The 19,637-nt window shown below is 37.7% G+C and overlaps 1 protein-coding gene across 1 annotated transcript in view; it reads left to right on the top strand.

The window, feature by feature from the left end:
• The first annotated feature begins 2,779 nt into the window (after positions 1 to 2,779).
• ATP2B1 (ATPase plasma membrane Ca2+ transporting 1) overlaps positions 2,780 to 19,637 on the top strand; it is a 74,407-nt gene continuing 57,549 nt past the window's right edge. The window contains exons 1-2 of the mRNA XM_082850513.1: positions 2,780 to 3,087; positions 15,383 to 15,580. Of these exons, the coding sequence (XP_082706639.1) occupies positions 2,880 to 3,087; positions 15,383 to 15,580 (406 nt within the window). The 5' untranslated portion in view covers positions 2,780 to 2,879. The remainder of the gene's footprint in view (positions 3,088 to 15,382; positions 15,581 to 19,637) is intronic.

Here is a 19,637-nt window from a genome sequence, read left to right as displayed (position 1 = left end):
GACAAATATTGGCACATAGGAATAAAAACATTAGTTTTATTACTGACAAAAGCTGAAATGAAAGTTTTTGTGTGACAACAAAGAAGTTCTAATATTGAATCCAGAACTAAACAGTTATTTATCCGCGCCCCACCCCCCCCGGCACTTTGAACAATAGACTTTTTTACCTGGGGGTCTGCCCCTAATAACTCAGACCAGAACGGATGAGTCCTGCAGACATCAGGCTCACGAAGAACACAGGGAGGTGGAAGCTATGTATGTCTCGTTGTTCTCCGAAAATCTGTCAAGCAGCTCATTTCACCTCAGTGGTAATGGGTGGGGTAGGAGGTCAGAAATTGTTTAGGAAAATTCCTCTTTGTGGAAACCAGAGGAATGATGACATACATGCCTCCAACACATAGACTAATGAATCTTAATTATTTTATCTCTTCAGTAAATAACAATAATTTATTTTAGGGTTGGTGTGATGTACAGATACCAAGAAATTTGGGGTATGAAAACTCAGAGAGTATTAAATAACCACCCTCTTCAGTTTCTGAAGTTGGGTTATTATAATAATTGGTGTGTGAGTAGGAACCTACTTTGCCTAGGAGATGAGTAAAATTAGTATTAATTGGGTAAGCAGAAGGATTTGTGAAGTGGGAGGAAGCAGGCAGTGAAAGAAAATGTCTTACAGAGTTCATAACTATCACATCCTTGTAAATTTAAGCCAAGGCAAGCAAACTTTCCATCCACTAGCCATCCTCAACCAGCTGGTATAAATTCAGTTTTTAGCCCGTTCTCCTGTCCAGTGGTTCTCACATTGTACTCTCTGAACTAATAACATCAGTATCACCTGAGAATTTGTTAGGAAAGCAAATTCTGGAGCCCACCCTTATCCTACTGAAACCCTGGAAGTGGGGCCCAGCGATCTGTATCTTAACAAGTCCTCTAGGCAATTTTGATGGATATTTAACCACATACCATGATTTGCAAACATCCCCATAACAGTTTCATAGCTGGATATTAATTGTACTTGCAAGTAATCTTTTCTAGTTCCTCATCATTAAGCATTTATTAAATATGGGATACTTTGGGGAGAGAGAGAGGTTGAATAGGTAAAATAGAGCTTAGGCTTGAATGCCAAACAGATATGAACAATAAGACTGTGTTTTCATCCTATAGGTTTAGATATAGGGGCATGATAACTGTTTAAAAGACTAACTGTAGCAGCAAAATGTAGAAGGGATTGTTGTAGGAGATAAGAGAATGAGAGAGAAGCTCTAGGGGGTAGTGATTATAATTTGTGTAGGGGGACTCGAAGATCTGGAAGAAAAGGGGATCTGTAGAAGAGGCTTTTCAAAGGAAGAGTTAATTGAACTCAGTTCACTGAAAGCTGGGGTGGACAGAATCAAAGATGATTTAAGATCTCAAGCCCAGATGATTAAGATAATGGTAGTTGGGAAGGGAACTTTCTAATTAGGGAATAAGATGAATCCATTGTTGGGCATGTTAACTTTGAGGTCATACTTTAAAGGACATATATTGAGAAGGAAGAGTTGAGAGCTCATTTTTAGATGGTTTAGAGTAAGAGGAGAACTTGAAAGTACATTTGTCCCTTGGTATTGGCAGGAGATTGGTTCTAGAACAACCCCCACCCCCCCCCAAGCCCCTACAGGATACCAAAATCTGCAGATGCTCACGTCCCTTACTGTCGGCCCTCTATCTGTGGGTTCCGCGTTTGCAGATTCAATCAAGAATTGTGAAGAAAATTAAAATAATGCATTCATTTATTCTTGAAATGCTTATTGAATGTCTGGCACTGTTCTGGGTTCTCAGGATATAGAAATGGACCAACCCATGCCCTGTATGCAGAACTAGTATTGTAGGTGGAGGGAGACAACAAATAAATAAATAAATGAACAAGATAATTTCAGATAATACTGAGGGCCAGCAAAGAAAATAAAATAGAGTAACAGTAAAGAGTGACTAAGGGGTAGAGAATTTCTTTAGATACAGAGTCAACGAAGACCTGAGGCGGTGACATGTGACAGAAATCAGTTGAAAAATGTGAAACATGTGAAAGATAGTTTTAGGAAGCCAAAAGTTTCTGGCATCACAGAGTGGCCAAGGAGAGTTGCAGGAAGACATATGAGAAGTTCATTGTGCTTTTTGCCCTTTCGGGGACTCTCCCATATGAAAGGTTTGGAGAGACAGGGTAGTGTATTTGAAGGAACATGGGCTTAGAGGCATCCCAACTCATTCATATCAGGCATCTGTGGGCTGTGTAGAAAGCCCTCAATTTCTCTGAGGCTTATTCTTCGTAGAGTAAGGAGCAATAACACCTCATGGGATTAAATTGTGATGATTAAATGAGAGAATGAATTTAAAGCAACTAACGTAGTGCTCAATGATAACTATTAATAATCCCTAACAGTCATGTGAAATAGTTTCATTTAATAATGGTGAAAGCTAATGTCTCTTGATATACAATTTTATTTAGAAGTTATACTTTGACCTTTCATCATGCGAAATATTTTAAGGGCATGAAACTACAGTAAAAAATATTTTTGCAATTAAGTGATATACTTTGATTAGCTACCTGATGACACTTAGAAAGTATGCTTATATGCATAATATTCTCATATGGATTTTACTAATTTTAAATGTTTTCTTCTTACAGATGTGTACGTCTCATGACTGATAGGAAGCACTAGTCATGGGCCAAAGGTCAAGCTACTTCTCTGGGAAATGCTGCTGATGCTCCTTTACAAAGTCATACAATGAGTGTTTGGTTTAAGAAAGATTTTCATATTTAAAAGATTTTCATCTTGGATATATATCAAGTGAAAATTAGAGTCTTTTGGGAAACATTTTCCTCCTGTTAAATTATACTTGTAATGGGCGACATGGCAAACAACTCGGTTGCATATGGTGGCGTAAAAAACTCTTTGAAGGAAGCTAATCATGATGGAGACTTTGGAATTACACTCGCAGAGCTGCGGGCTCTCATGGAGCTCAGGTCTACAGATGCATTACGAAAAATACAGGAAAGCTATGGAGATGTCTATGGAATTTGCGCCAGGTTAAAAACATCTCCCAATGAAGGTGAGTTTCATTACATTCATTTTTAGTACTTTGGCAAGTTCTGTAATTGGCTCATAAATAAGCATGCTTAGATTGTCTTGGCTGTTGTTTGATTATGCCATATTTTTCGTGGCATTAAAGATTGGTGTAAAGTAACTTTAGATCAAAAACAGTGTTGCAAATTATATATTTTAAGTTGGTGGGAGGAAGTATTTTGTACTGTCGCACATATTGCTGCTTGTTTACGATAGCATGATTGTCTTTCCACTTGAGCTGGAATCAGACTTGGTAGTTCCCAGGGGATTCAGTGGAACTAAACCCTGCTCACTATCCTTCATTTTGCCAAGCGGCTTAAAATAGCTTTCACTGCCAGTAGCTGACCAAGTTTGTTTTTTTTCTTAACCTAAACTTTAACAATTAGTTCAGAAGGTACCAGAGCAAATGGAATAGATTAGATGGCAATTTTTAATTTAGCAGACATTTCCTTTGATTAAAAAGTTTTCAGTCTTCGAATTATATTCATTTTCCCTGTGTTCAAAGAAATCTTTGATTTCATAATTCTTGATCTGTAGTAAATTTCTTTTTGAAAAACAGAAACGTTCATTATAACTTCATTGCGTTATGGTCTTTGAAATAGTTTGAAGGGATAATCTTTTATTTTGTACATTGATCATGTTGAATATAAAAGTAAGATTAGGAAGTTTCCAAAAGGGATTTCCAAATTGCAAAGGAAGGGGGAAGGATACATGAGGATGAATGTTTGGTGATTACAATTTATTTTAGTAAGGAAGGGAAATTATTAATGCTAAAGTTTAAAAGATATTAGTATATATTCCAAAGCCAATTCTAGAAAAATTGTGCTTCAGTGTTTTTCTTAACATTTTTCCTGAAACATCTTATGCCATGCCACTACTTGTGATAAATTTTAAGGTAATAGCAAAAAGTTATTTCCAAAGTTGTTAAAGAATTTTAAATCACACCAAAAGATTCTTTAAAACCTTTATGTAATTCTATGTGAATTGCTCATTGTTTTAATGGTAGGTAGTTACTTTAATTTTTCTGAGGTAGCATGGTCTTGAGGAAGCTAATGTCAGTATTCACATATATCCTAAAAGGGCTTCCTCAGATCAGTTGGAGTATATTCTTTTTTCTGTAAAGTCTTCCAGATTGTCTGGATCTTTTCCTCAAGTCAGAACCACTAGAAACATGGACTTCTCAGTTATACATTAAATATGCTGCACCATTTTAAGAGCTGGACCCCTGCTGCTTAAATTCAGTGAATCAGGAACAGACCCGTGGAACTTTTAATAGATGTAATTTGACAGACTTTGGAGTTTGTTCAGTATGCAAATCTACTTTAAAATGTTAGCTAACTTCATATAACTTTAGAGATTTGTACATTAAGTTGCTATTCTCAATTGGTAGATTCATTAATTCAACCATATGTACATACTACATTTAATCTAAAACCTAATTTTGGATGTTTCATGATCACCAAATTGATAGGATATGTTAACATTAAAAACCCTCAATATTTATAACAACATCGTTTGTTCATAAAAACGATATTGGGGCTTCCCTGGCGGTGCAGTGGTTAAGAACCCGCCTGCCCATGCAGGGGACACGGGTTTGAGCCCTGGTCCGGGAAGATCCCACGTGCCAGGGAGCAACCAAGCCCGTGCGCCACAACTACTGAGCCCGCGTGCCTAGAGCCCGTGCTCCACAATAAGAGAAGCCACCGCAATGAGAAGTCCACACGCCGCAACGAAGAGTAGCCCCCGCTCACCACAACTAGAGAAAGCCTGTGCGCAGCAACAAAGACCCAACGCAGCAAAAATAAATAAATAAATAATTAATTTTTGAAAAACCCGATATTGAACTTCACTTTGAAATCTGCACATATTTGCACTTCCCTCAACCATGTCTTTGTGTTTCCCTGCTGTTAGTTATGAGAAGACAAAACTTCTGATTAACTAAAAACCCTTCCATTTCATTTTTAATGGACATTATTTGTGCATTTTTAATGGACATTATTTCTCTTTAGTTTGCACTGCAGTTTCTTTTGTGTTGTTATTTTGGGCAGTTCTCCTTATACTGATTTTGGTTTAATTAGTGAAGTTTATTAAATTAACGGAAACTTTGTACCTAGTACAGTAGTTTTTAAAATTTAGGGAGGGGATGGTTATGTACCTCTTTTACGACGTGGTGGAAGTTGTGGATAATCTCTAGAAATATTCACTTAACACTCAAAATTTTGTGTGTATTGTTGCTGCTTTGTGCTATTAAACAAGTGTATGCCATTTTCCCCGTCTTTTATTCTTAGAAAATTCTTGCTCATCTTCTTCCTAGTACTGTGAATTTAATTTTTGTCAAAATTTGTACAAACTTTTGTCTTCACTGTTTATATATATATAGTTTGTCATTTTGAAATATTCTTTTAAAGAATGTGAAAAAGCCATTGTAAGCATTATATTTGTGTTTACAGTCATCATAAGAATAAATAAAAACAACAGCAGCTTTCACAGAAATGTTATTTCCAAAGGAATAGTTCTAGTTTAATTTAGAAGTAATTCACTCAGAAGCTAATGAATATTTTGTCACTGATCAGCTAGGCAAATGGTAACAAATGACTCATCCCTGGGAATAATCAGCTCGGAGTTTTTATGCCCAAGTAAAATGATCTAGACAATAAGTAGCCTTTTTTTAAGTATAATCTGTTTATAGTCAGGGAAAGTGAAATAACAATGGTTCTTTAAAGTACAGGAATTTTGGTTAAGTAAAACTGAAGTTTATCTGTCCCTTTGGTTCTTTCATTCAGTCATTCATTGACACACAGTCTTTCGTCAGATCTATGTTAATGATAGTCATATGTTTTATATACCCCCTAAAAAAAAGAATGTGTTGGCAGTTTTAACTGTAAGATAATCATAAGTGTATAATTAAAATACATCCCAATTTCAGAGATGTTTGTTAATAAAATGTAAGAACGTGTGTTTTAGAATTGCTGAGATATTGTGTTTATTGGGTATCTCCTATCTTGTTGGCACTTACCTAGGCTCTGGGCATACATCCGTGAATAAAACATAACTGCCTGCCTTATTTTTACATGGGGAAGACAAGTTCACAAGACAAATGAGATGTGTAGTGTGTTAGTGATATATGCCTAAGAGAAAAATGAGTAGAGAAGGAAAATCAGAAATATTTGGGATGTAGATATTAGATTGCTCTAAAGTCTGGAGGAACAATTAAAAGATGTTTCTTAAGAACAACAATAATAAGTAATGCTTAGATAACGGTTTTTGTGCCAAGTTGGTAGTCAGTACTTATAAATTTATATCAACTTACTTTATCCTCACAACAACCTTATCCTGTTTTATACCCAAAGAACCCACAGCACAGAAAGGTTAAGCAACTTAGCTGAAGTCTCACAGCTCATAAGTCCAGAGGAGGGATTCAAACCTAGACAGAGGACATGCTTTTAACTACTGTAGTGTACTTCGTGTTATAAAAGTTCATCTCATTCAGCTTACAAAAGAGTTGAGAGATTGAGAAAGAAGTACCTGTATTCTCTCCTCACAATAGTATTTTTTTTTTTTTTTTTTTTTTTTTTGCGGTACGCGGGCCTCTCACTCTTGTGGCCTCTCCCGTTGCAGAGCACAGGCTCCGGACGCGCAGGCTCAGCGGCCATGGCTCACAGGCCCAGCCGCTCCGTGGCACGTGGGATCCTCCCGGACCGGGGCACGAACCCGTGTCCCCTGCATTGGCAGGCGGACTCCCAACCACTGCGCCACCAGGGAAGCCCAACAATAGTATTTTTTTGATGGCAGGAATTACATGATGAAAAAAAAAAATGGGGATTTAAGATTCTGTTCGTTAGTTGGTCTTTAAAATATGCCCTCCTCAGGAAGTTGTGTTTGTGTGCTTCCTCATTTGGCCTGCTAATTTATTGCTTGTTTTCTAGCAGAGCAGTGCTTTAACTTGATTTTAAGCATACTGTACGTGTACTGATCAATAGGAAGTATTTTGAGCCAGATGTAATTTTCATATTAAAAACTTCCTAGTGGTTCTGATTAATTATCTTTACTCTTAAAAGAATTAGAACTGTAAATGTCAAGGTTAACTGGAATGAGATTTATTGCTTCATATTTTTGGTTTTATGTGTTAGCAAGCACCTATCTTATAGTCCTCAGTATCCAAGAATGTACTTTCATGGCAAAATAATCTTCTAATATCCTAACTGGATAAAACTGCCATTACAGTTTTGTTCTTCTGTATCATTATTGTTTCCCTACATTAACCTTCTTATTCCTGTTCTAAACCATATTTCTTGATCTTTTTATTGCTACCCTAGCTTTTGGTATCTTTCCCATTTTAATGTGTTCCTATGTTATCTATATTATATTTTATATTGGATGGTAGAATAGACTCTCTAATAAGATTTACAGAATGCAAATCTCAGCCCTTGGTATCATTTATTATTCATAGTACTGTATCAAGCAAAGGATAAAAATGAATTCATAAAAATTAAAGATAGGTACTGAATGGTACTCTGTAAGAGGCATGACTTTATGGATTTGTAAAGGGCAGGAAAGCAAATGAGACACGAAGCTTTTTAAGTGGTAGTTGCTAAAATTAGGTAGACGAGAACAAAAAAACAAAGGAAATAAGGAAACAGTGGTAGAGAGGAGCAAAAGTAGTGTGTGGTAGGAAGCAGGGTAGAGTCAGCAGCAATTGTCCCAGGCTGACTAATGTTTCCATAATGTTTCAGATGGCAGTTTATATTTGCACTTGCTAGTAGTAAGGTTGTTGGTAATGGTGTGCTTTGACCATGTCTTCATGATGTAATACAATAAAATTGACATTCACACATGGAAATATATTTTAACTCTGGAAAGAAATCAGCCTTTTGCCCAGGATAAATCATTACTGACTTACAGGCTACTACAAGAACACTGTGATTCCCTGATGTATGTGTTTGGTCATACAGGTTGGTTTTAGGCATTCGACAAGGATTTGCATGGCCATGGTGTGCCAGCCACGTATGTTTTAATACTTGTATACAGTTATGAATGAGGGTTTTCTATTGATGATCCTGTGTGACCTTGTCCTAGAAATTTACTCCTGCTATAATAGAGAATTATATACCCCAATAAATTTTTTTAAAAAATAGAGAATTATACATTTAATTTAAATCCTGCTCAGATTACCAGTTTTCATTGCTTATGAATTTTTTGAAGATAATTGTAACACTACTTCTTCTCAAACCTTGTAGCATATATATTATTTTTTAAAGTTGTACTTGATAGAGCCTGAAGTAACATCGCTTTGTTAGTTTTTTCAAGTTCAGTTTTCTGAGTACAATAGACATATTTCCTTCCCAAAGCATTCTCTTCTGCTTTCATAACACTATACTCTCAAGGTTTGCTTTCTTCCTATCTGGCCCGTTTCATCCGCCTCCTGTGCTTTCCTTTCAGTGTTGGCAGGCCTTGTGTTTCTGTTCACGGTGCACTCTGCATTCTCCCTGGGTGATGCTCTCCACTTCTAAGACTTCACATCTGACTCTGACATCTGTGGCTCCAGTCCAGGCTTTTCTCCCAGGCTTTGGGCCTTTTGAAAGCTCAGTTGCTTTTAGACATCTTCATTTTCTCAGCCTCTCCAAACTTTCCCTTCTGAAAGCATATTTCTTCTTTCCCACTTTGCAGTGAAACTGTCATCCACCTTGCTAGATAGACTTGACTTTGATAGGGTCTTTCACCTGTTCTCACTGACTAGGTCGACAAGATGTGGAAATTCTAACTCCTGTCTCTTAACTCAAGGGTGTCTGCTTCTCTACCTCCCCACCACCCTGCTTGAGGCTGCTGCCTTTCTCTTGCATAATTCAGGTAACAACATACTAACTGGTGTCTTTTCCTGTCTCCCTTCACGCTGCCTGTCACTTTCCTGCTGAAAGTTGGCAGTGGTTTTTCACTGCCCTTCGAAGGAAGTTCAGACTTCTCACTTAGGTTAACAAATTTCTTTGGGGTCTGGCTCCTGTTTACCTCATCTCATCTCATCTCGTCTCTTTTCCAACTCTCCTCCTCAGTATTTGAGGCATAGCAAAAATTTCAGTTTTCTTAAACACTATCGTGCCAAGCTCACTCTTGTTTCTGGTCCTGTTACATGCTGATCTTTTCACCTAAAACACTCTACCTCACCCTTCCTGTGACTATCTCTCTTAATCGTTCCTGAGATCTCAAGTTTGGTATCTTAGAACTCCCTTGTCCACCCCAACCCCGTAAATTTGGATTCCAGTTCCCTTTGCTGGCTTCCATTAACAGCCTCACCACCGCCATAATGTGTAACACACGGGCTTGTGATTAACTGATTACTTGTCAAGTCTGCCCCACAAACTGTGAGTTCCTTGAAGGCAAGTGCCAGAGAAAGGCATCCTGTCTGACTCATTTCCCTTTGTATGTTTATGCCCATCACAGTATCTGGCCCATGGTTGGCATTCAGGAACTAAGCCTAAGTTTGAATTTAGACAGTGATTCACTTAAATTTGAGGGCAGTCTCCTTTTCTTTTGAAATTGAAAATATGATGAGGGTATTAGTCTGTTTTTCAAGAAGAATGAACACAAATTTTCACGTATTTTCTTGATCTGTGTGTTTTCCTGAGGCCCTCACTTAAAGAATGCAGGCTGACTGCTACCACCACTACCACTACTGCACACACACACACACGCACACACACACAAATACTGACATAATTTCAAGTGCAGGATTTGATAAGATTAGGATGTGCTGTGTAATAGCCATGATTTTCAGTTAAATCCACCTGCTTTCTATATTCCATTACTCTCCCTCTTCATTTTCTAAAATTGAGACATGTTTTTATTAGCCCCAGCAGTTGGAATGCTACATTTTTTTTTTTGGTAAAACATCAAGCTATTGATAGAATTTGCATTTTATTCCGTAATCTATCCCTTTCACATATAAAGACAGTATTCTTGAGCCATTATCTATTCATAGAATGGTAGGTCCAGACCCCAAAAGCATATATTCTGAACTGGTTTTCTTTTTTCTCTTTGTCAAGCTAACTGGGCCATAATGAGATCAATGCCCTTGGCCTTATTGCTGCTACACTACAATCAGCGGAGCCAACAGGACTAGGCAGAAGATTCTCCGTATATTTATTCATAAGTTATTCTAAATGATTTAATATCATATCTCCTCTCTTTTTAAAACTAGCACCATGTAGTCTCATTACCAGTTCCAACTGCTTACCTTTCTCTTCCCCACAAACTTTGCTTTCTCCCCCCTCACAGTCGAGCCTCTTCCTACACCTATAATAGGCTAACACCCACACCCTGGATTCCATTTACTCTGGCTTCTTCAAAGGCTTTGCTCTAGATTAACCAGCCTGTCTCTCCTGTATCACCAGTGTGGTCTTCTCTAGTTGGTCATTTCCATTGCTAAATAACTTGCCTTAATATCTGTCACTCATCTTTAAAAAGCAAAACGGGTTTTATTCACGCGTTTTAATTCACCTTTACTGCTTTATTTTACTTTTACTGCTTTGTTTCTCTCCATTGCATCACACTCCTAGAAGAAGGTTCTGTACTCACTGTTTCCACTTAACTAATTCCCATTATCTATCTGATTCTTTTTAATCAGACTTTCTTCCATACCTCCACTGGAAGATTCCTTATCAAGACCATTCCTTATCAACTGGCCATCTAGTGAAAGCCAGTTATCCATTCTCTGTCTTCATTTTACTCCACTTTTGAAACACCATTTGATACAATCAGCCACATCATCTTTTTTAAAACTCCCTTTCTGTAGTTCTGCATGAATCTATTTGTAAGTGCGTATGTGTATCCCCTTTTCTTCTCAGTTTCCTTTGGTGTTTTAAGAACTCTAGCTGATCTTCAAATCAAATGTTGGAGTGCTCCAAGGCTCTCGCCTCAGCCCTGCTTTCTTCTTGTCAACTTACTTTAGCTTTCTAGAAGCTCTCATTAGGCCCATGGCTCCAGAATCATCTGTATATTGAGGACTCTCTGGCTCGGATCTCTCTGTGAGTTCTGAATGTGGATAACCGGCTGTCTACTAGACATTTCTGCTTTTTAATGGGCATCTCATGTTTAAATCGATAAAGCAAAACCATTAACTCCTGCCTCCCTTTTTCCACCCAAGTCTGCAGTTCCCAAAGCCTGCCCTATCTTGGTAAATGTCTCTATCATCTATCCACTTGAGTGCATGGACAAAAAAGAATCTAGGTATCATTCTTTATCCTTTTTTCTTTTATCCACATCTAGTCCTTCAGCAAGTTCTGTCTGATCTCCTTACAAGATACCTGGCAGATTCAGTGACTCTACCTCCATTTCTTTCTTTTTTTTTTTTTTAATTAATTAATTTATTTATTTGGCTGCTTTGGGTCTTTGTTGCTGTGCGCAGGCTTTCTCTATTTGCGGCGATTGGGGGCTACTCTCTCTTTTTTTTTTTTTTTTTTTTTTGCGGTACGCAGTCCTCTCACTGTTGTGGCCTCTCCCGTTGCGGAGCACAGGCTCCGGACGCGCGGGCTTAGCAGCCATGGCTCACGGGCCTAGCCGCTCCGCGGCATGTGGGATCTTCCCAGACCGGGGCACGAACCCGTGTCCCCTGCATCAGCAGGCGGACTCTCAACCACTGCGCCACCAGGGAAGCCCCGGGGGCTACTCTTCGTTGCGGTGCGCGAGCTTCTCATTGTGGTGGCTTCTCTTGTTGTGGAGCACGGGCTCTAGGCTCATGGGCTTCAGTAGTTGTGGCACACAGGCTCTAGAGCACAGGCTCAGCAGCTGTGGCGCACGGGCTTAGTTGCTCTTCGGCACGTTGGGATCTTCCTGGACCAGGGCTCAAACCCATGTCCCCTGCATTGGCAGGCGGATTCTTAACCACTGTGCCACCAGCGAAGTCCTCTGCCTCCATTTCTGAACCCAGATGCAAACTACCACCATCTCTTACTTTGTACTGCAGCGGCCTCCCAGCTGGTCTTTTCCTCCACTCTCCAACTCTTCAATTTTTCCTTCAAACAATTTAAATGAAATTAGTTATCACTACCCTGCTATAAAGCCTTCTAGTGGTTTCCAATGCACTTAGAATAAATGCCAGTCCTCTCTTCATACTATTTTAATTGTCTCTTTATTTGTCTTCCTCCAGTATAATATAAGCTTGCTGAATGTAAGACTTGTTTTGTTCACACTGGCTTTCTAGCAAGTAGAACAGTACCTGGAAGTAGCAGATATTCAGTATCAGGAGTCGGGGGAGGGGGGACAGACTGCTGCAGAACTCCGAACTTCATTATATTTAGATTATGTGAGTTTATTATTTTACATGAATAGAAATCAGCTGTCCCTAAAATGGAGTTAAAACCTATAGTGTTTAGTTTGTAACTTGTCTTTCTTCCTACTTACCTTAACTAACTGTTGCCTGTAGTTTATGGTTTATAAACTTTGTACCTTCTCCTTTGGCCCTCCCAAACTATCTGAGTTATACCAATAAATATTAATGCCCGCCCAACCCCGAAGAGTGACTTGCACAAGATTTCAGTAGGTGAATTGGAGCCTAGGTTTTCTAATTCCTAAACCAGACAGCTTCAGTGGTGCAGTGACCTAGGTGTGTGCTTGTATATGTGGTGGTAGCATAGGAAGAATTACGATAACCTTTGCATCAGCTGCTTTTCTTTCCTTATTCCCTCCAAGATATGTTTTTGAGCGATCTTTAGCTTCATGGCTGTTCTTTTCAGCATTAACAAAATATTGGCCCCTGTTATAACCAGTATAAGTTAAGATTTAGTCAACTATTTTTATAGTTGCAGTGGTGATATTTAAAACTGAGTTGTTTGTTATATGTAGTTAATGGTAGACTCTATTAAGGGTGAGTTAAACTGATGGAACCAGTATCTTGAAACATATTTCTTAGAAAGAATCGGAGACTGACACAGGGATAACAATCTTTTATTTTTGCTGTAAGGGCATTAAAATATAAGACAGAACAAACCTACCCACTGTCTAATATTATCCTTTCATAAAAGAAAGGGTATTTTATTTGAAAAGCAGTAAGCACATAATTTCAGAACGTCTCAAAGTATAGTTCTTTAAAACAAATACATTCTGTTTCGTGGAACACCTCACTACATCGATTCCCTTCTCCCCCGATTAAACCACAGACTGTTGTTAACTGTTTGCAGCCAGGATTGATGAGGGCATTGCTCTTGCCTGAAGAAACAGTGTGTGGATTCTAAGTTATAATTTGCAAGTTGCCTCTCTCATATTGTGTTTCCTGCTAGTCACAGTCAGTGCAGTCCTTCACTGCCTTTCTATCCATTGACTCTGACTCAAAGCCTAGAGCTCTGTGGAAGCTTTCAGTTGATGACTTTTGTCATCAGAAATCTAAGATGCTTTTTGAACTGCCTAGTGTGGACCCGACTGTGCTACAGTTGCTTGTGAAAACATTCTCTGGAAGCTTTTTGGTGTCTTTAACAAGTAAATACGTAATAAAAAACCAAAGTAAATAATTACTTTAAGATCTGTATATTCATCTCTCATTGTTTGTTCTAATAATGAACTTCCTTTGTTTTCTCTGTCCTACTCTTTGCCCGCCTCTGCATCCAGAGTAATAGCTAAAACACTTAAAACCGAGAGCCTTACAGTGATCTGCTGTTTTCCTGTCTTTTTCCTATGCTGTTCTCTTAGAATGAATTCTTGCCAGAAAATAAAGAGTTGAGGTTAAATTGATTATAAATTTAAATTTATAATGATAAATTAAAAGTCATGTCATCCTGGTATCTCTGTCCTCTTCTTCAGTGTTCTTTGCCTTTTTAAAAAATATTTATTTATTTATTTTTGGCTGCGTTGGGTCTTTGCTGCTCCACGCGGGCTTTTCTCTATTTGTGGCAAGTGGGGGCTGCTCTTTGTTGCGGTGCGCGGGCTTCTCACTGCGATGGCTTCTCTTGCTGCAGAGCAGGGCTCTAGGCACGCAGGCTTCAGTAGTTGTGGCACGTGGGCTCAGTAGCTGTGGCACGCGGGCTCAGTAGTTGTGGCTCGTGGGCTCTAGAGTGCAGGCTCAGTAGTTGTGGCACACAGGCTTAGTTTCTCCGTGGCATGTGGGATCTTCCCAGACCACGTCTCGAATGTGTGTCCCCTGCATTGGCAGGCGGATTCTTAACCACTGCGCCACCAGGGAAGTCCCTTCTTTAGTGTTCTTAAACTAAGGGAAAATGTCATTTGTCACTGCTGCCTGTGTTTTCATACTCCCACAGTAATGTAAATATGTACATACTTTGCATTAGCTAGTTGGGATATATCTAGGCTCGACAGGATCAGCAGGATTAAATTAGAGAAGGACTTGCTTGGTAGGGTGAAGGAAAGGCAAATATGATCATCCAGCTCTCTCTTAACCTTTTGCTTCACGGCTTTCTAATTCCATGCTCCAGGCAATAAATAGTATGTCCTACAAGGTACCTTTTCCTTTACAGTGATGGTCAGTCAATAGCACTACCTGTTTCTTTAACTGGAAATAAATCCTAAAAAGTAAACTTGAAGGAAAGGTCATCCTAAGTCTCCTGTTTTTTTGTGACTTGCAAATCTTTTATCAATTGAAGTATAATAGACCTGGGTTTTTTTGTTTGTTTGTTTTTGTTTTTGTTTTTTTGGACCGTGCCACACCTTACAGGATCTTAGTTCCCCAACCAGAGATTGAACCTGGGCCCTAGCAGTGAAAGTCCTAACCACTGGACCGCCAGGGAATTCCCTATAACAGACCTTTTAGAATAGAAGTTTTAGAGCTTATAGTGGATGAACTTTTCATTGTTCTTCAGCAAATAAGAATGAAAATAAAAGACTTTCACTTATTAAGTTAACCAAGATGCAATAAGTAAATCAAATAAATATCTTTATATACTTCCCCACTTTTGGAGGAAAAATATCATAAGTAAAGGTCAGGGAAATGTTTAATTCCAATATAAAACCATCCAACTCATATATCATTTCTGGTCTCTAGCAGTCTATAAGGTGGTGTAAGACAGTATGATCAAAACCCAGCAGTTTGGAAAAGTGGAAATTCTTAGTTCAGCCTTACGTCATCTACTTAAAATGTTCTCTTAAAGCATTGCACATGTTTTTTGGTGATTTAAATTATGTACACTTAGTCTAACTCATGAGAATAAACCATTTTGATAGGGTCTTAGGAATTGTGTCTAAATGTAACGAATCTAAAGTGTAGAGAACGTATGTGTTTTGAATAAAATATTTTCATTTGTAAGTAGTAAAACTGTTCACTTAAATTTATTTCTTTTTATTAGGTTTAAGTGGAAACCCTGCAGATATAGAGAGAAGAGAAGCTGTATTTGGAAAGAATTTTATACCTCCTAAAAAGCCAAAAACCTTTCTTCAATTAGTATGGGAAGCATTACAAGATGTCACTTTAATTATATTAGAAATTGCAGCCATAGTATCATTGGGCCTTTCTTTTTATCAACCTCCAGAAGGGGATAATGCACGTAAGTAAATTGGGCGGGGGAGGGAAGACTCTTATGTGTGATGCTAAGTTCAGTGCATTTGCTTACTTAATACATAATAACAATAGCAGGCCAGCTTTTATTAACTGCTTTGTACTGGATATCATTCTAATAGTGCTTTTAATAGTTCTTTAAATATATTACCTCAGGTAATTTTCCCAGTAACCTTATAAGATAGACAGTGTCACCTCCATTTTACAAGTGAGACACAGAGGTTAAGTAACCTACCCAAGTATGCATATGCTGTGTGTGGCAAAGCACTAAGCCATATATATGATGTGTTATGTGTCATCATGGTTTTTAAGTTCTTTAGAACACTATTGTGAAGTAATTAGTTTTTAATTTGATTTTTTTTTAATCTTTTGGAAAATCATTATGAAAGCAAAAATTTATTCTTTTCCCTAATCCATTACTTTTCAGGTTCTTAAAATGTTATGTGTATTTTGTTATATACATGATTTGGATAATTTCCTTGCCATCTTAGAAATGTTTATGCTACAAAGTATTCTGACCAGTGGAAAAATATAGAATGGTAACTCTGCTTTAACTGCACATGATTTTGTGTTTCTCTCATCTTTCTATGTCCTTCATTTCTCTCTTTTCTTTCTTTATTTTTTTTTCTTTTGCTGCATTGGGTCTTCGTTGCTGTGTGCAGGCTTTCTCTAGTTGCATCGAGCAGGGGCTACTCTTTGTTGTGGTGCGCAGGCTTCTCATTGCGGTGGCCTCTCTTGTTGTGGAGCATGGGCTCTAGGGTGCGCAGACTTCAGTAGTTGTGGCATGTGAGCTCTAGAGCTCAGGCTCAGTAGTTGTGGCGCACCAGCTTAGTTGCTCCGTGGCATATGGGATCTTCCTGGACCAGGGATTGAACCCATGTCCCCTGCATTGGTAGGCAGATTCTTAACCAGTGTGCCACCAGGGAAGTACTCTTTCATTTCTCTTTTAAATTTCTTCTTCTTTTCCCTTAAAACAAATTATTTAAAATGGATATTTCCAACATTACATTCTATAACTGCCTGGAGATCTAGCTTGGGTTTTGGTCACTATATTTAAGAAGCTATAGAGTGAACCATTAGTATTTTATATATCAGAAGAGTGATTCACCAAAATATTTTTGTTTGTGAAAGCTTCATTCTTCTGCCTTTCAAGTTATTAAGAGTTTAATAAATATTTGCTAAACTCTAAAAGTTGGCTTAGGTAATCATTTAAAGTAATTCTTTCAAAGGTATGCCTAGAACTCATGTGAGAGGGAACTTTTGGCGGGGGCGGGCGGGAGGAGGTAGTGGGTCACAGCATAAGCGAGTGGATCTGAGGCTGAAGTCTGTGGAGATCAGGATTCTCAGAGGGCACTGTTGACATTTTTCACCGGAACATTCATTGTCACCTTGGCAACCAAGAGTATCTCCAGTGGTAGCCAGGTATCCTATGGTGGTGGTGGGGGGGGCAAAATTGCCTGCAGTTGAGAATCACTGATGTATATAAGAAAGGATTTAGGCAATATTCTTATCAGTATTGAGCCAATTATTTTTTAAACTTTTATTTATTAAATAAGCGGTACGTGTTTTGCTATTGAAAAATTAGGGGGGGAAAATGACAATTCAAAGGAAATCATATTTACTGGAAATCCCACATTTTAGAGATTATCATTTTGATATATATCCTCTGAGATTTCTTAAATGTTTTTGTGTATGTGTCTGTGGTGCTCATGTATATGTATGTGTGCACAAGTGGGTAGGTGTGAGGATGTGTAAGTGTGTGTCTTTTCATCTGGAAAGGGAGGTGATATCATGTTTAGCAACATGCAGTTAAATTCTTTACTGCTTGCTTTATCCAACTGTCATAGAATACTGGGAATTGGTGCTCTAGACTTGAGTGCGTTAGCAGATGATTAAAAACTTTACTTTTAACATTTTTTTCGCAAAACTATAAGAAAACTGAAGAAAAATACTTTCAGTGGGAGTAGGTTTTTTTTTTACTAACGGGATCTGGGCAAATCTTGGAATTCAGACTGCTTCATTTGTAGGATACAGTGACAGGCCCTTTTTTATATTTGCTTAAGGAGATAACTGGTATTAGATCCAACTGAGAAGATAATCTAGAGTTGTTGGTATCTTAAGGCCCTTTAAAGAGACTCAAAATCTATCAGAAGGTGTTAAAAAACCATATAAAGGTATTTTTGCTCCATGGTAAAAGTTAAGTGTTTGCACTTTTTAAAAAAAACACTTATTAGTATATTTCATGTATCTTTTCATCATGTTACATTTAACACTAAGAAGTGGATACTTGCTTAAAAGGAAATCCATTAATTGTAAATCTATGGTCATAGAAATCCAAATTATCAAAATTTCTTACTAGTACTATTTAGTGTGAAAATAAGCACTATAACCCACATAAATCTATAGTCAGTGTATACAACTAGTGGTTCTCAAACTCTTTGGTCTCAGAACCCTTTTACACTCTCTAAGTATTGAGAACTCCAAAGAGGTTTTGATTATGTGAGTTATGTCTGTAGGTATTTACTGTATTCTAAATTAAAACTGAGAAATTTAAAAATATTTATCAGTGCATTTAAAAATAATAAATATTATAATTACTATAATTATTAATGAAGTTTGAAATGAAATAATGAATAGTAGTGGTGTTTGTAACGTCATTGTATCTCATTGAGGTCTGGGTTAATTGAAGATAACTGGATTCTCTTCTGCTTCTGCATTCATTTTGTTGTATTTAGCACATGTAATGTAGTCTTTGGAAAGTTTCACTATACATTCATGAAATATGAGGCAAAATAGCATCTTAGTGTTATTCTAAAAACAGTTTTGACCTCGAGGATCCCCCTGGAGTTCTTAAACAACACTTTGAGAACCGCTTTTTTATGCTATTACTATATATACACTTGATATACCACCCAAGAATCACGTAGGGGATTTCAGAGTGGCATATTTGCCCTGTGGTGTAGAGAGCATAGGCTGAATTCAGATGGTGTGTACCTCTCAGGTGAATATATTTACAAGGGAGCGCCTTTAGTAAAAATCGATTTTTATTATTGTATTTACACTTGGACTTTACTGAAAACGTTATTAAAATACTTTTTTTTTTCTCCCATGTATAACTGGTAAACTACAGTCCTTTCCTAACTTTGATTTTGAGATTACTTTTTTTTTTCCCTGCAGCTTCCTTAAAAATTTGTAATGGTCATCAGTAGGAAAAAGATTCAGTTTCTAGAAATACTTTAATACTGTCTATTTCAAGATCATTCTAAGTTTATCTGTGTAATATAAAGTAGAAGTATATATGAAATGAAATATGTCACTAACTTGTTTCACACTCTTTTGAAATATTCAGTAGTTTAATAAGTATGTATGCATGTGAGATTTAAAGCTGAAAATTAAATAATTGTCTCACAATTCCTTTCCCTTAACCTCTGTTGCATTGTCTTTAAACTTTTTTGGTTATTTACCCTATAAAGAAAAGATATGAGCATATGTCTCCAAATGATGCATTTATGAATTATATATATTTAAAGTTATTTATACTATGAGCATTTTAAAACATATACATAAATAGAAATTAAAGATTAAACAGGTGAACGTTTAAATTTTTGATTTTTAGTAGCCTTAAAACATCATTATTGGGCTTCCCTGGTGGCGCAGTGGTTGAGAATCTGCCTGCTAATGCAGGGGACACGGGTTCGAGCCCTGGTCTGGGAAGATCCCACATGCTGCGGAGAACTAAGCCCGTGAGCCACGACTACTGAGCCTGCGCGTCTGGAGCCTGTGCCCTGCAACAAGAGAGGCCGCGCACCGCGATGAAGAGTGGCCCCCGCTTGCCGCAACTAGAGAAAGCCCTTGCACAGAAACGAAGACCCAACACAGCCAAAAATAAATAAATAAAATGAAATAAAAGCATCATTATTAATAACATGATTAAATATACATTATTATAGTTTATAATCTTGATTTAGCCTGATTTGGGTCTAAGTTTGTTTTCTTTCAGAACTTGGTTTTAATATCTGTCATAGCTGGAAAAAACTCAACATTAG

Source organism: Leucopleurus acutus (assembly GCF_964270905.1).
Source record: "Leucopleurus acutus genome assembly, chromosome: 11".
In the NCBI taxonomy this organism is placed as follows: Eukaryota; Metazoa; Chordata; class Mammalia; order Artiodactyla; family Delphinidae; genus Leucopleurus; species Leucopleurus acutus.
This window is presented reverse-complemented; position numbering and strand designations above follow the sequence as displayed.